The sequence below is a fragment of the Thamnophis elegans genome, chromosome 2 (genome assembly GCF_009769535.1).
Source record: "Thamnophis elegans isolate rThaEle1 chromosome 2, rThaEle1.pri, whole genome shotgun sequence".
NCBI lineage: Eukaryota > Metazoa > Chordata > Lepidosauria > Squamata > Colubridae > Thamnophis > Thamnophis elegans.
This window is the reverse complement of record NC_045542.1, coordinates 137,296,186-137,314,024: the sequence shown is the minus strand read 5'-3', so window position 1 is coordinate 137,314,024 and position 17,839 is coordinate 137,296,186. Positions and strand designations below refer to the sequence as shown.

The following is a 17,839-nucleotide window of genomic DNA, read 5'->3' as shown; positions in this document are numbered from 1 at the left end:
AAAAGTTCTGGCATATGAGCAGAAAAGAAAAATGAATAAATGCGAAACATCTCTTACAGATGGGTATTCTTTTGAATGCTTCAGGTCGCTGGTACTCTCATTGTCAAACCCAAAAAATAAAAACTGAGAAAACTTTATTATTTGGCAGCAATAATAAGGTTCTGGTGTACAAATTTCTGCAATCCTAACTCTTCTACAAATTTCTGCAATCCCAACTCTTCTAAAAACCAAGTTAGCTCCTTATTCTTCACATGCAGTAGATTATAAGGAATTTCTACTCTTCATTATATGGAATTCTTTCAAAATGAGCTCCCCATAATTACAAGTAGTCCTTGACATATAACCATTCATTTAGTGACCATTTGAAGTTACAACTGCACTGAAAAAAGTGTCTTGTGATGATTTTTCCACACTTGTGACTGTTGTACCATCCCTGTGATCACGTGATCAAAATTTGGATGCTTGGAATCCAAATGTATTTATGATGGATGCAATGTGCCAGGGTCATCACCTTTTGAGACCTTCTGTCAAGGTCAATGGGGAAGACAGATTCACTTAACAACTGCATTACTACTGAGCAATTCACTTAACAACTATAGCAAGAAGGTTCATAAAATGGGTCTTAAAGCTCACTTAACAACTGCCTTTCTTAGCAATGGAAATTTTGGGCTCAATTGTGGACGTTAAGCCAAGGACTACGGTATTTTAGATATATCTAATAGTATCCCTTTTCTCTGTACAGAAACTAGTATGTACCTAATTAAAGCTAAAGTAATTATAAGGGCATTTAATTATTGGGCTCTAGATTCCTCTCAGTATCCCTGACTTGTCAGATGGTGTCTCCTAAAGCAAATGAATTTATCCACTCCTTCTTGCACCAGTTGGCTCATGTTTTTTATCCAATCATTGAATTCCTTTTAGGGTTTTTTTCCCCCAGAATTCTTTTTAAATTCAAACAATACAAGCAATTATTTAAAAACGGGGTACTGAATGTCTTTGCCTAAAGAAATGTGTTTAAAAGATCATAAAATAATATCGCCCCTCAGGAACACACTTCATAAAACCAAAATCTGAGAATGCCATCCCTCCGAGAGGCTCTTACAAGACTACAAAATTCCAGCGAAGGGCATCAGAGAGGGCCAATTTCACAATTTTTCACATAATATGTTCTTCTTCTCTTGCTCCAAGGAGATTATAGAAATTCTACCCGTTGTTTATTGTACTGTCCTATTTCTGCTTCAGGGAAATTGCTGAACCTCCTCTTGGTAGGAAAATCATTTTGGCCTGATTCATCATGTGAAATAGAATATCTAATGAATTTAGACAAGGAGACACTGCCATGGAAATTAGCAAGCTTTGCTTGGGCTGCTGCTAAACAGGGTTAGCTACTGCTCCAGAGCCTTGGGCCTGCTTTATAGCATCTCTCTCCATAGAGCACAACAGTCCATAGCCACCAAGGGAAGTCGTGGTTCCTGTTCCCTCAGTCAACAGTTCTTTGTAATCCTCTGTTAATCTTAAATCCTTAACAAGGTTAACATCCTTGAAAGATAATATTAATGTATTTTGGTCCCTTTCCCACTCTTTGCATACATAAAATCAAAACAGTTATGGGTAATGCAGCCAAAGCCACGTCATACTCGTATATAATGTATTTCTATATGTGTCAATTTTAGAATAAATTGCATTAAATCCAGTGAGATTTCTCCCAGGTCATTTCTAAACTCAGAAGAAACGCTATATTGGAAGATTATTGGGATAAGAAGTTAGTCTCCAATTTATAATTTTATAAAACCTATTTTTGCAACCAGAGAATAAATAAGTATTTTGGTTCTCTAGCACAGATTTGCTCGAGCTTAGGTTTAGGTTCCAAATGAATAATTTCTCTACCTTCTTCCTTTAGGAAATGATTGCATTTATGCAAAATACGTGCAAATGTTATTTCTTTGCCTGGGCATTCTAACCTTTCTCCTTAACACAACAATCTGAAAACAAGTTCAGGTGCTGCCAATATTCTTAACAAGGGACACTAAAGAAGAAACTACTAACCTTCCTATGCTGACTGGACTATAGGAGACCTCAAGAATAATTTGCAATGTTTACAAAAGATGTTTTAAAAAGATAATCCATTTCTAACTCCATCTATTTGGCAGCAATTATACCGTGTTTTCCTGAAAATAAGACAGGGTCTTATTTTCTTTTGATCCCCAAAATAAGTGCTTGGCCTTATTTTCAGGAAGGTCTTATTATTTTTGAGGTGCAGGAGGCAGCAAGCATGGTCACCTCACGGCTGCTGGTGTGTTGCAATATTTTTGGGAAGGGCTTATTTTCAGGGAAGGGCTTATTTTAGCCCATACACTCAAAAGCCTGATTGGGCTTATTATCTGGGGAGGTTTTATTTTCAGGGAAACAGGGTAAGATCAGCCATTCAGTTATCCCGTGATAACTGATCTTCTTCCACCTCACTATTAAACCAAATACTATATATAGGTAGTCCTCGGCATACAGCAATTCACTTAGTGACCATTACGACGACACTGAAAACAAGTGACGTATGCCCATTTTTCACACTTACAACCCTTGCAGCATCCCCATGGTCACCTGATCAAAATTCAGATGCTGGGCAACTGGTTCATATTTATGACAATTGCAGTGTCCCATGGTCATGTCAACACTTTTTGCAACATTCTGACAAGCAGAGTCAATGAGGAAACGATTCACTTAACAACTTCTGTGATTCGCTTATCTGTGGCAAGAAAAGCTGTAAAATGAGGAAAAACTCAACGAATGTTTCACTTAGCAAACAAAATTTTGCGCTCAATTGTGATTGTAAGTTCAGGACTACCTATATTTTCTTTATTACCATTTCTGATCACCCTCTGTATGATATTCATGCAAAAGTGAAACTCTTAAACATCAAGGCCAGAAGTCCTCAAACTTGGAGTTAGGAACTGTTGGGGGTTATAAGCAGCTTGGGAGGGTGGGTTGTACTGGTTAGGCTTGTGTAGGCCAAGTGGGTCCATACGTGATGTGGGCTCTGCTGCCTCCCCCCCCCCCCCAGGCAGGGAATTGCTCCTAAAAGCCAGTAGCAGAATTAGGAAGTATGAAACTCCCTGTGGCATCCAGATAAACTTTTAATCATGAAAAATGGAGGAGAAGGAGTGGCAGAAGCTGGGAGTGGAGTTAAATGAAGGATGAGCCTAGAATCCCTTTGTAGCCACAAGGGAATTAAGTCCACTCCCCCCTGAATTCCGTTGACCCTTCTCTAACTGCAAGCAGGTGCTAACTGTTAGTTGAGAATAGTCTTCTACATAAGCATGAGTAGCAATAAATCAGTGTAATTGGACCTTCACGTGTGGAGCGGAGCTGATCTTTTACGCCTGACAAAATGTGGTTGATTTATGTCTTGCCTATCCTGACACCAATGAAATCATGACTTCATTTATGATTTCAGGTGGTCGTAGTAACCAGTTTGTTCTCTAACTGCAAGTTTTAACGTGACCAAAGCAGTTTATTGCATTCATAAGTGTAGAGTAATTATCTTAATACAGTTAATACATAATTAATGTGTATGTAAATTAAATGAAAGAATGCTTAATTTTTATTATGGCCCCCGCAGAAGTGAAATCCCAGCCATACTACTAAAAATCCAAATGCAACTTTTCCAGAAAATGTTGAGAGCATCCCTGATTTTCTTTCCCAGCAAAGTCTGAAAATATGATAGTGAATGCAACTTTCATACTGACTGTATCATGCATTTTTTGTAATTATATAATGGCAAAGCAATTAAAATTATTCTCTTTGTACATTAAAACACCCTAACTCTAATCCAAAACTATGCGGAAATATATATATATAGTCACTCCTGTATTTTGTTCATCAAGAAAACCATATGGATAGACAATATAATTAATAATATAGTGTCAAAGAAGCCCGTTCTAAAAACTAACATATAAAAGTAAAAATTAAGAATCAGTTTTATTTACTGATCCATGACTATATCTAAATCTTAAAAAGTATTATAAACCCTTGGATGTATTTTGGATCCTAAAATTATTGGCTGATCTACAAGTATTTATGGTAACAAAAAAAATCAGAGAGCTGTTGGGAGAGACGAGAAATAGTATTACAATGACATCTGTAAAGACATCAAAGCTGGAAAAATAAGGAAAGTCTTCCAAAATTTCTCCAAACTCAGATCAAGATACCAATCTCATATTGCTTTGCTAAAATATGCTAATGGACAGACAGCAACTGATTCAACAAAAAGAAAATAACTGAAATTCTATACAACAGGAATGTTAACATCCAAATGAGCCTAGAAAATATTTCCTATTTACAAGAATTTCTAGTCCTTAAAAGATGAAGTTAAATCATGACTCCAGTTTGACCATGTTGGGATTGATGGAATATCTACAGAAATATGGCAAGCGATATAAGAATAGTAAATAACAGTTCTAACCAAATCATTCCAAATATTCCAAATTCAACCACAGATTGGAAGAGCTTAATCTACAAACCAGAACCAATAAAGACTTAACAGTGTGCAAACTATTGTACAATATCCTCAATATGGTACACAAGCAAGATAACACTTAGGATCATCCAACAGTGATTAGATATCATCATGGAAAATGAGATATTCTTTTGGATGAGACTGAGGGACAAGGGACATTATTGCTGATGCATGTTAGAACATGAAGTAATCCAAAGAATATTATAAATAAGTCAATATGTGCCTATTTGAGCACAGAAAGGCCTTTGATTGGGTCTATTGTGACAAAGTGGAATGTTCTTAGGAAAATAAAAATCTCAGAACATTTGTCCTCTTGAAAAACCTATAGACAAGATAGGAACCATAGTTAAAACATAATTTGCAAAAACAGCTTGACTTAGTGAGGCAAAGCTGGCTACTCTCCTTATTCATTCAATCTATGTAACGAATATATTTTGAAAGAGGCTAGATTGTTAGAAGATGAGTGCAATTTGAAAATTGCAGGAAAAAAGCATAACTAGTCTGAACTATGCTGATGCTACTACTCTGTCTGCAAGCTCTAGTAATTAAAATCAAGCAGCACAGTGGGGCAATTAGATAGCATAAAATCATAAACAAACAGCACTATGCTGATGTCTGTCTACAAGCTCTAGTAATTAAAATCAAGCAGCACAGTGGGGCAATTAAATAACATAGAACCATAGGGTTGAACGAGGTCTTGGAGGTCTTGTAGTCAAACCTCCTACCCCAGGCAGGAATCCTCAAACCACCCCAGGCAGGAATCCTCAAACCACCCTAGACAAATGGCTGTCCAGTCCTTGAAAACCTCCAGTGATGGGACATTCAAAACTTCAAGAGGCCGGCTGTTCAACCTCTCATAGTAAGGAATTCCCTCCTTATTTCAAGACAATGAAGAAACTTAAGTGGAAGATAGTGTCTGCTTTTTTTGGACTGACTATCATCTGTAAAGGAACCAACAGGAAGAAATATGCTTCAGGCAAGCACTTGGTAAAGTACTAACAAAGGCTTGTAAAAAATATTCAGCTATGTGCTGAATGTTTTTCCCTGTGATATTCTATGGAAACAAAAGTTGTACTTGAAGAAGCACAGAAAAGGTATGTCAGGGTCAGACAAGACATTGAGAATGCTATAGACAGCCAAGAAAGCAAACAAATGGATCAGAGACCAAATCTAGCCAGAGTTTCATTTCAGACACAAATAATCATACTCAAGTTATCACATGAGACACATAAAGACACAAAAATTTTCAGAAGCTGGGAAGGCTGGAAGGAAAGAGAAGAGGATGACTAACAGCAAGGTGGGAGAGAGCTCAATTGCAACAGTAATGAGGACACCATTTAGAGATCTGAGGACCAGGCTGGGGACATATCATTCCAAAGAAGGTCTATCTTTGTGATCATTAAGTGTCAGCACCAACTTGGTATAACTTGGAAACATGTGGAAGAGACCTTCATCCTGCAGTGGATAGGCAATGACTAAAATGATTGATGATGATGATGATAATTTATATCTGGTAATATATTTAATAGTTTTTTATGCCTTCCAATCAGTCTTGTTTCCTGACAACTGCCTGGAGAAGTGTTTGCAAGTTTCTTGGCAAGAGTTTCAGATTTGACATTATTTTCTTCAAAGTCACCCAGTTCGCTTTGTGCCTAAGGTGGGACTAGAACTTAATTTCTAGCCCAATGTTATTAATTGCCACACCAAAACAGGACAATCACTTTTGACAGTATAAAATTATAACTAAAATTATAACTCAGATTTGATCACCACGATGTAAAAAAGATGTGGAGAGTCTCTAAAGAGTTCAGAGAAGAGCAACAAAGATGATTAGGGGATTGGAGGCTAAAACATACAAGGAATGGTTGCAGGAACTCAGTATGTCTAGTTTAATGAAAAGAAAGAATAGGGGAGACATGATAGCAGTCAGTGGTAGGTTCCGGATCCCGTTGCAACCAGTATGGTTGCAACGGGGCCTGGCGTCCTCCACATGAATGTGCACAGCACGCGCATGCATTTTACCTGCCAGCGATGCCTCCGCAAGCCTCCGTGACGCTCCAGCTGCTCAGCAGAGCATCGCACAGGTGCTGTATGCACCATGCACATGTGCAGAAGCGCCAAAGGCTTTCAACGACAGGTAAGGAGCGAGGGCAGGTGGATGGCAGGGGGGGCCTGCAAAGCCCAAGAGCAGCAACGGCGGCATTCCAATGGGGTGGGAGCGCTGAGGAACAGCGGCGGCGTGCAGCAGCGCTTCTGATATCTGCTCCGGGCTGCTGCTGGTCCCTGGCGGCTTTTGGAGGTGGCTGGAGCGGCTGCAGCACGAGGGGGCGTGTAGCCCAGCAGAGGTAGCAGTGCAGAGCGGGGCCTCCAATGGCCGTTGCCACGAGGCGCTGTTTGCCGGAGAGCTCTCTGCCGGCAATCTCCAAGAGACAAAAGCCTCAAAAATCTCTTCCAATAGTCCTGGGCTAGTTGAGAGATTTAGCTTTAAAGAGCTATCCTGATTGCTTCCAATTTAGATGAAATTTAGGACAAAATCCAATTAGATACGATTTAAATAACTTTTAAAGTTGAGGAGAAAGCAGTTAGCAGAGCCAGTTCGATCGAGCTAAAAAAGCGGGAGGATACTCCCCCGAGGCGATGACATTACTTTGGTAGACTCAGTTTTATTGGTTACTGACTGAGTTAACCCATGCATGACTGCTGTCTCCACCAACATTGCAGAAAGACTTTCTAAAGATTTCTAATGGATGCACCCAAGGTTTTCAGAGGCTATTTGCTATTTTGGAACTTCGGGCTGCATACCTCTTTGTATGTAGGAGCCATGTTTTTTAATGCTTTTGAGGTGCTTTTGAGTGTCCAGAAAATGTTATACTCAATCATAAATTATATCTTTATTTCCTAACCAGAACATTTAAGGACTTCACCGAATGCTGAGAGTGGATTGACATTTTGAAAGAAGGTGCAATTAAATGTCTAAGTGAGGAGAATCATTTTTAAATCTTGGTTTTGAAAATGTATCATTAGTTCTAGGACTTCAGTTAAATGGGATATGTGGGTCATAGTTTTAATGTATTAAAAAAAATCATATTACCCGTTTCAGAATTTGGAGAAGAGCTGTGATCTTCAAAACCTCTCTTATCATATCCTCTCTCTCCTGTGTGGTTTGATTTTAAGTTTTTCTATACCCTATTCACAGTATCTATTTATCTTTTAATAATGGTAAGGCTTTCCCTCTAAAAAATAGATGTTAATGATTATGACCTTATTTCAGAGAGATACTTTGAGCTTCAATTTCTGTAGTAACTCTCAAAGTTCCAGCAACATATGATATTCTTAATAGGACATGGGGTTAAATTAAGCTCTTAAATGCTATGGCCAAGGTAACAGCTGCCTATTACACATCCCTAACCTTTTGAGTAATGATTAGATCCCACCTTAGGGTGGAAAAAACTAAGCTTAAAATCCATTCTTTCTATGAAGCCCATCTATTAATCTTAGGTCATCCACTATCTCTTCGCTTAAGCTAAATCACTGGGTTAGCATGAAGATAAGAGGAGGGGAGAATGATCACTTACCGGTATGTTTCTTGGAGGAAAGTGAGATAAAACAGCAGTTGTGTGGGGTGAACATTGATATTTTGGTAGTGGGCTTAATGCTTTGGTCAAATATCGTGTTTACTCTCCCTACACCTCCTTTCCATTACTTCCCTTAGGTGGAAATATTGATGTCATCATGTTCAGTGACCAAACCAACAGGAAGAGGACAACTTTCAATTCAGATGGAAACAATCATTTGAAAGAGATGTTTCTGAATTTCTGTCTGAGTGAGTGGTTGCCTCACTTCGCAAGCTGCCTGAGATGGCTATCAGTTCATGGGAAAAATTGAATCCACTGCTCAACAGTTTCCCACAAGATGCAGTGGGACTAATAATTAGAAAAGGGAAGACCCACATTAGTTTCTAGGTAGAACAAGGAGATTTGTTTCCAATTTCTCTTCCAACTAATCCTTTCTTTATGTCCTACTGAAGAAGAGAGGAAATCCAAGTATTTTGCTCTCAGCCATCAATCCATTCTTATACTCATGTGGCTTTCAGTCCCTCATGACTCAGCTATTTTAAACACTTTTATTGAACAGACAGGTTCTAAGAATATCTCTGTCCAGTTTCTACCATCTTTTGGATCCCTTTAACTTCATCTTCCACATCTGCATGTAACGTTAACATGCAGAACTTTTAAAGCACAATGGAGTTTATCTACTGACAGGTCTAAAGATTAAGAGACCAATTCAGAAAATAAAATGAAATTTAATAACTCTTTTCTTCCCTTCTGCCTTTAGAAAAAAAAGCCTTGTCTGCTGTTGAGAAAAAAAACCCCTATATTGCCACCTATAAAAATATGCAATTAGATACATGCCATTCATGTTATTCCTGGTAAACCTGGAACCCCTCAACCAACAATACAGCATTAACCTGCATACAAATACATTTTGACCAGGGCACTTCCAACATCAGCAAAAACATTCAAAAAAATACTAAAGAGGACATCAAACATGCCAAATCACTCAGCATTTCTGTTCTGACCTAGGCTGCCCAAGAACATGAAGCAAACTCCTGGTCCCAACAAAAGCCCCTTTTATTAATTTACTGTGAATTCTGCTCATTCACATCCAGCAAAGTCTTTCAAGAATTTACAGTCACAGACCTTATCTGGCTTGGAGAACTGCCAGGCCGATATCTGCAGAACTTGGCAAGGAGTTTTGGAGAGTCATGAACCAATTAAGCAAACTAATTGTCTCCTGCAAACTCCCCCCCCTTTTCCTCCTCTTTTATTGCCTCTGGGAGGGGCCATTCATTGTCCACTTCTGGCCTTACTCCCAAGTCGACCGACTCCTGTTCTTTAGCTGTTCCTTTCGTCTGGCAACTCTGTGCATGCACACACTGGAAACAGGTTCCAGCTGTCCGTCTGCCTCTCTTATGTCTAACCCTGAAGACAGCTGATAACTGGCATAGGGCTCTGGCCGACACAGAGCACTCATCAGAGCCTTCCCGAGACTCCAGGACTTGCCCATGTTCCTCCCCAACCTCCTCACCGAATCTGCTGCCAGCTCTGCTGGCGGGCCACAACAATTTCCTTTATTTTTACATATGCTTTATTTCTATCCTATATAAGCCCATTCTTACTACATCCAACAACCAATCTTCAACTCCATATTTACCCAAAATACTCCTTAATTCAGGGCTCTTCAGTTGAGCAAACACTTTTTCTAAGTCTGCTATTTTACATTCATGTTTTTCTATGACCTACAAAAGAGGAAAAACTCTGGTCTGCACATGCCCTGCCTGGCATAAAGCCTCAATGCACTTCTGACATTTCGCTCAATGTATCTGTGGTACATTTTCCATCTGTCAAGCACTTTCCCAGACAAGCAAAAACCCTTGCATATTTCTTTATTCATTCTTGCTAGGCTTTCTGCTACATTGGGGAAACAATAACAGTGTCCTTCTACTCTTCAGGCAGAGATGCATCTTGCAAGCACATTAAACAAATCGCACTACCACTCCATATGCCGACCTAATCCGCTGTAAATGTGCAACCCTTTCTCTAACTAAACCATCCTAACATATTTCAGTATTTCTCAACCTTAGCAACTTTAAGATGTGTGGACATTAACTTCCAGAAATACCCCACCCAGCATTTCAACATACTAACAACATTTATGGCTCCGCACCCATCATTTTTATGACATTCACTTAATTTCCCCTATCCATCATTCCCATACAAAAATAAAATATTCCTTCCAGCATTCCCTCATTTAGGTTTGACCCCAAATAATTTTATCCTTTTTATTTTTAATTAAATTCTCTCTGCTGGAGGCACCATCAACTTCCCAAGCAAGTTTTTTATTTCCATTAAAATTGCTCTGCATATCCTCACCCACTTATTGTTATGTCTTTTGGGCCTTTCTTTGCACTGGCACTCACAGTTGTATGTTGCGGAAATAGCACAAGCTGCCTGTTTTAATGTGCCCTGAGGGTGAAGCCATATACAACTAGAAAGAATAACATGACTGTTGGTATAAGTGGTTTTTTTTTTTTTTTCAATTTCCCAATTTAATACAAAAGTAATAGAAGTGAAAGTCTAACAACTATAGTAGAACAGGCTAATTGATCCCATATAATTTTTAGAAAACCTGAGGAAATATGCTATATGCTGCCAAAACATTTCCTATAATACAGATGTATCCCATTAACATCAATGTCAACTCAATATCTCTGCTGAGTCTCATTCCAAAAGTTGTAGATTCTTCTTCAACTTCTTATTTCAGAAGTTGTGAACTATTCTTACTTTAAAAATGCTTTCCTAAGAACATACTTTACTTCCTATAGATAAGATAGTACCTTTAGATCTTCAACGTTTCATTGAAATTAATATAATTTATTTATGAACTGGACTGGAATTGAATTTCAAAACATATAAAGTTAAAGCATGAACTATTTATACAACAATCCAAAGAGGCACTAGATAAACATGCATTTTTGACTGAAACGTGAGGATTTGGAGCCTTTTCATCTAACTAAAAGCAGCTATAGAGAGCGGGAACTTCTTCCATATTTTTTTAACTCCCCACCCAAAACCGCCACAGGTTTCGCAAAATAAACCTTTAACAAATCCTCTGTCAAAGGACTCAGTGAGCTGGCTAGTTGGCTGGTACGCACAACCCAAACATCAGAATGATGGCTTGTTCCCCTGCTAGGTGCGCTCCGGTATTTCTTCGTTGAATTCTGAATGACTTACCTCATTGTCATGTGGAGGCAGCTGGTGAAGAAGCTGTTTGATACGGGCTTTCTCTCCAGGGCTGTTGACATAGGGTACTTTGTCTTCTGGTAGACAGCTGTAGTATTGATGAACCTAAATATTAGAAAAGGAGGGCTGCAGTACAATGTCTTGGATTTTGGTTGGCACATATTTGCTTACAGCAAGAAACACACCAAATATTTTCAGCAGCAATAATTACTCAACAGCTGGAGATGCATGCAATATACACACACACTCACACACACACTCACACACAGAGATAGGCAACCTTCTTTATGACAGAAGCGGAAATTTGTTTGACGTAAGGGTCAAAGCGAGAGAAAACACTAGCTATTTTCTGTCTAACGCGCCAAGATTGTTTCTTTACCGTCTTCTCGGTTAGTCTCCAGAATGTGAGCATGTTTCCCTTGGCGAGATGGAACTGTCAGCACCTGCCTTTGTAAGCATAGGTTAAGATGCTGCTCCTTGGCATCCAATCTATGACTGGGTAACTGAGCCTCCACCTACACAGCAGCCCTGAAGGCATTTTCTGTAACAATTTGTGAAAATAATCAGCAGATAAAATCTGTCGGAAGACTGAAAGTTCTCTTTAAGACCTTAGAGTATGTAATTAAAAACCATCATGAAAAGTGCAACAGACTAAATGGTGCAGCGAGACCAGGTCCCAGGAAATTCCATTTATAATAGGGGTATTTATGATCTACAGACAGCTCCCATTGATTCCACGGCTGTGGCTAAAGTTTCCAAACAAACAGTACAGTTGTAGTCTGATGCTCACATGAAAGACATCTTGACTACAATGCCATACCCACCGTCTTGCAGAAGGGACACTCTCCCACTCTCTGGACACTTAGCTATGAGCATGTTATATTTCATTTCACAACTTATCAAGCTGGGATATAGTTTTCTTCATTTTGGCATTAGTGTACCATAACCCACTGTGCTTTGGAAACTGGCTTAGAACATTATATGAACGTAGCATTATTAGCGTGGTGTTTTTGTTTTTTTTTAGCAAACTATGGTAAAACAAACTATGATTTAGAATAATGTGTTCTCCCTCCTATTCTGATGTCAGGACAACATAAAACATGGAGAGGGAGCAAGCTTTTACAAGATAAGTGAGTGGCCAGATGCTAAATGTTGAAAAGTTGTGATCAATAGAAAAGAGATGAAATGTAAAAATAAGAACTGTACAAGAATATCTTCAAATATATCAAAATGTTTTTAACCAAGAATGTTGCCTTCTGTCATAGTACAGTCACAGTAAGCAACATCTTGAGATCTAATCACACTACTTATTGAATGACTATGAATATTGTATGAGGATACAAATAATTCAGCCAAGAAAAACCACCATTGCTTATTAAAAAACTGGAGAGAAGTATGAAGTCCCATCTTCTAATCCAACAAAAATCACTTCTGAGAATATTTCAAGGGGATTTTTCATACACTTGGAATCATCAAGGAGAATTTAATTGGTATGTATGCTCTGAATGAGTGAGTGAATGTGAGATATTGGTAAAAAATATACCAGAGGTCTGCTGCCATTGTTGAATAGTATTCACTGATCTTGCTCTGATGAGGCAAGAAAAAAAAAAAGGCTAATTCTACAGTAGAGGGTCAGCCTCTTGTTAGAAGGCCAGGTCTCAAATCTTGAACTTCAAAATATCATACCACCAAAGAGCTCTAATTGGCAATCTAAGTTAAATCTTTGACCTCAATTAAGACAATTATTGCATAATGGTCTGTCTTGACAGACATACCTTTCTATATCTATTAACATAATAACTAGTTCTTGAAAATGTGGAAATGTAACAATTATTTCTTGAAACTGTGAGATCCTTATACCCGTGAATATTTCAACAACTGAAGTTTATAATCTTTTAAATTGTGCCTAAATCATTGGTACTTTTAAAATCTGGCTCCAAAATACCAAAGACCAGAGAGACAGACAATCTTCACCCAGGCCTTTGACAAGACTGAGTAAAACTTCTTTGCTTCATCACATTTGCCATCTATTATCTTTATGTTTTGTTGATTTTATTGTAATATCTTTATTTTCTTCTGCCAGTCTTTCTACTTCTATTTGCAGGAATTTGAACCTTGTGCTTTTCTTCTTTGTCTTTTATTCTGCTGTCTCTAGGTTCTGAAATATCCACTATCCAGATTATAGTTTTAATTATAATGTTCTAAACCTGATGGATCAGATCCAGGATCATTCATACTTGGAGAAGACCAACTGAAATCAATGGGGATTGTTATTTGTGAGTGCAGTTGATCCACACTCTATAAGACTGTCTGGATCTAACACCATATGTAAGAATGAGGAAAGATAAAATGTCCACTGAATTTGTGATTTCGAGTTTTACATTGAGAGAAGTTTAGGAAAGAAGAAATTAAGCTTCTTAATACACCGTATTTTTCGGAGTATAAGATGCACCTTCCCCCCTCAAAGAGGGTAAAAATTTAAGTGCGTCTTATACACTGAATGTAGCCCCATCCACCGTCCCCCACCCTTTGGTCTCTGCCTCCCAACAATTTATTTCCTTGCAGCAAACGGGGAAAATGGGGCTTGTGGAGGCTGCAATAGGCTAGAGCAATCCCTGCAGCCTGAAACAGCTGATGAACGGGAAGCGTGCTTAAACTGAAAGTGAAATTTGCTATTTGCTCCACAAGGCAAATTGCTGGGAGGCAACAGCAGGTTTTTTTTTCTTATGCTAATCAGGTTGTTTGCTGTGTGCTGCAAGAAGGTAAGTCAATAACTATAAATTCTTATGGAATGTTCAAATTATTAGACTTATTTTTTAAAGACTGCTTTATTATTGTTCTAGACAGCTTAACAAAATGAAGAAGATTTTTAAAATAAATGCTTGATCAGAAGAGATCCACTGGCTATTGTATCTTCTTTTAAATAGCAGAGAATAGCTATACTTCCAGAAAGCACATCAATTTTAACAGCATCTATACAAGTATCATATGTTTGCTGTTTGTTGGCAAGGAGGCAAATTGCTGGGAGGCAGAAGCAGATTTTTTTTCCTCTTGTTTTTCTCCCCAAAAACTAGGTGCGTCTTATACTTCAGAGTGTCTTAGACTCTGAAAAATACAGTAACTATCTCAATACCTTAGGCTTAATTTGCATCTGATGACTCACACATGTACAATTTTCAGAGTAGTTGTGATGCTTTCACTAAACAACAGAAGAGATTGTATTTTCACAAAATAGCTTGGTGGATGGATGGAACACATTCAGAGGAAAAAAATCATTGGCTATTTTCTGCCGGCTTCTTTAGCTTGAGGGTACATCCTTGCTACCCTCCTTCTGAATACTGACTACATTTCAAAGCAAAGCATTGGGTTGCAGATCCCTAACCATCCATCCATCCATCCATCCATCCATCCACAAGAGGTTTAAGGATATTCTTGGGTCTACAGATAAAGCCAGAAGCTGATGGTGCTAGCTTCCCATTTATTGTTTTTTTTAATTCAAAATTCTTTTTTAAAAGAGAAAAGTTTACGGGCAAATTGGTTCCTGTGAGCATCATAGTACTTGTCCCTGAAGTATTTATTTTTTAATGACCAAAATTTCAAATGGAAGGGAGCTTCACATAGCTAGGGCCATCCCTAAGGCCTTTCTCCAGTAGATTCAGCTGATCTTTCTTCTGAGTCAGCAACTATAATAAACCAAAATTGGAGACCCTAAGATATCGAAGTATCTTAGGATACTTTCAGGAAGGCAGATATCACACCATGTAGAGAATTATATATAACAAGGACCTTGATATGGACAATTAAGGTAAGTACACCAGTGATATGCTCCTGCTGGAAAACATCTGACAGGCCAGCTGTCCCCTTTTCCTACCATTACCATATATGAAGCTTCTTAAGGGCAAACCCAAGTGACATGAATTACAATGTTCGAATTGGAAGACTGGTAGCTGAATAATAGTGGTTGAATCATATTTTTCCAGGAAGGGATATGGGTGGTAAAATCAAAATAGCTACTCCTCATAACTTTAGTGACCTTTTAGCCACTTATTTCCCTCCTCTGGTCTACAATCCAGCCGAAGGAGGAATCCAACAGGGTTCTCAACACATCTGATAAGACTAAAAGTTGCTCTAATTGTCACCCGCAAAGATAGCAGCCAACATTACACACCTAATTTATACTTGACTGGCTCCAAAAATATGACATACAATTCCCTAAGGCAAGTATCTATACAGAGAGTGAACATTTGGCAAGACAAGATAACACGTTTGAAAGGCAATCGGGTTATCACATGAGTAAGTATTTGTTTCTTGGCACAAAACAGAACCAACAATAACACAATGTAGAACGATTTTAAGTATTTCCACTAGAAGATTTTCTAGAGGTCTGCTGGAACTATCTCTCTACGGTCTGGAAAAAAGATAGCTCTACAGGCACGGGCAAATGAGTTGGGAAAACTTAATCTGACAAAAGAAAACCTCGTGAAGAAAGCAGGCCCTGACCTGTACTTCATCACCTAAAATGAACTATAGATCGTTAACAAAAACTGGATCTCTTTCCATAAATATCCATTCAGGTAAATTCAGTTGTTGCCTATCATAGATTTTTCCTCCCTGACATACAATTACCAGCACAGCCTCCCTGGGTGATTTCATTTCCTTGTTATGAAAATAAATCATTAAAGTCTCCATTAAATCATTTTTGGAGGCTTTGACTTTTATCAGCCCTCAGAATCATCTAACATACCCCTTTTCTTAACTGTGAAAATGAACGCATCATTAAAAGTGAATACCCAGATGATTGTTGTTATATGTAAAGTTCCCTCATACTAACTTCTTACATCACTTGGGATAAATAAATCTTGCCAGCTCTTTTTTGCACCTGGATTACTCCACATTTCTCTCTCAGAATGGTATTTATTATTTATTTTATTAAACAAATTTATATGGCTGTCCATCTCACATACGGTAACATGGCAACTGAGCATTAACACTTAGAAGTGTCTATTTACTGCCACCTATTATTAATTTTTCCTGCAGGTGATCTTTTACAAATTCTGAAAAGCCTGTCATAAATAGAACAGTCAAAGTCAACAATCAACTAGAAGAAAATGGGAAAAAAAGGAAGAGTCAACCATGAACTAGAAGAACATGAAATACAGAATCCACTATTAAAAATAAAGATGAAAGTTATAAAACCTACAAATCAGAGGTAGCATTCAGCAGGTTCTGACCAGTTCAGGAGAACTGATAGCGGAAATTTTGAGAAGTTTGGAGAACTGGTAAATACCACCTCTGACTGGCCCCCATCTATTCTCTGTCTCCTGATTCCCAGCTGATCGGGAGAAAATGTGGGTTTTGTAGTAACCTTCCCCTGGAGTGGGGAAGGAATGGAGATTTTACAGTATCGTTCCCTTGCCAGGCTCACCAAGCCACGCCCATCAAGCCATGCCACGGCCACAGAACTGGTAGTAAAAATACTTTAATTCCACCACTGCTACAATGTTGAATGCTCCTTTGATTTGTTCAAATAATAAAATGATCTTATTTATTCTACTTATCTAAAACCTTAAATACAATTAATTTTTAACTACATTAAAAGGAACTAATTATCACAGAGAAGTTGAAAACAAAATAGGAAGAATAGGAAGAAATGGTGAGCAGATCTATCTTCCTCTGGATAGTGCATATCAATTAAAAGATGTGCAGAAAACAGTCATCTGGCAGTTTCCACTATTTAGGTAAAATGAACTCCGACTTGTACATTGCTCATCCATGAGATGAGGGGTCGTATAAATTTGATTAATAAATGAATAATTGGGCATAAACTAGAATCCAAAGAAACTTCCAAGGCAAGCTGCAAATTTGATACTAAAGAGTGAGAATAATACTGTCCACAACATACCACCAATTCCAGTCTATTAAGCTTTCTCTTAATCAGCAATTCATCTATCCTACAATATTAAAGATGGAGCCTCTAAGAGCTATTTATCTGATCATGTAGCTGTTGACCATTTGAATTAAATGATAAATATAAACCATGTTTGTGGTCAGTGAAAATCTTAACTGGTTTTGCTGTTTTGAGGAAATGTGAGATACTTGTTTGTCTATATTGCTTCTTTCTGGAAAGACAAATTGCTTCAAACCATGATGTTTTTATTGTTATCTTCAATACAATGGACTAGCAAAGCATTTAGTAAAGGTTACAAAAGTGGTATTCCCTTCTACTTTGTGTTTTCTTTCCCGAACCTCCTTTATGGAATACAGGCAGTCCTCAGGTTAAGAACATCTGACTTATGGGCAACTTGTACTTATGAATAGACTGGCTATTATTAAAAATGGCAGATGGCATTATCTTTCATTAAACCACGGAACCGCTCAAGCAGCAATGTTTTTACGAACTACTGAAGCCATATATTTTTTTAACTATACATGCCTTTTGAACACTTTTAGTTGTTCATTAAAACGTTGCATGGCTTCCGTGGTTTGTTGACTTGAGGAAATACAGTGCTGTCCACGATTGTAC

The 17,839-nt window shown here is 38.1% G+C and overlaps 1 protein-coding gene across 1 annotated transcript in view; it reads right to left on the bottom strand.

Moving 5' to 3' along the window:
- Nucleotides 1-17,839, bottom strand: part of PRICKLE2 (prickle planar cell polarity protein 2) — a 162,866-nt gene that overhangs the window by 75,986 nt on the left and 69,041 nt on the right. Inside the window, exon 3 of the mRNA XM_032238880.1 lies at nucleotides 11,308-11,421. Coding sequence (XP_032094771.1) covers nucleotides 11,308-11,421 — 114 coding nt within the window. The remainder of the gene's footprint in view (nucleotides 1-11,307; nucleotides 11,422-17,839) is intronic.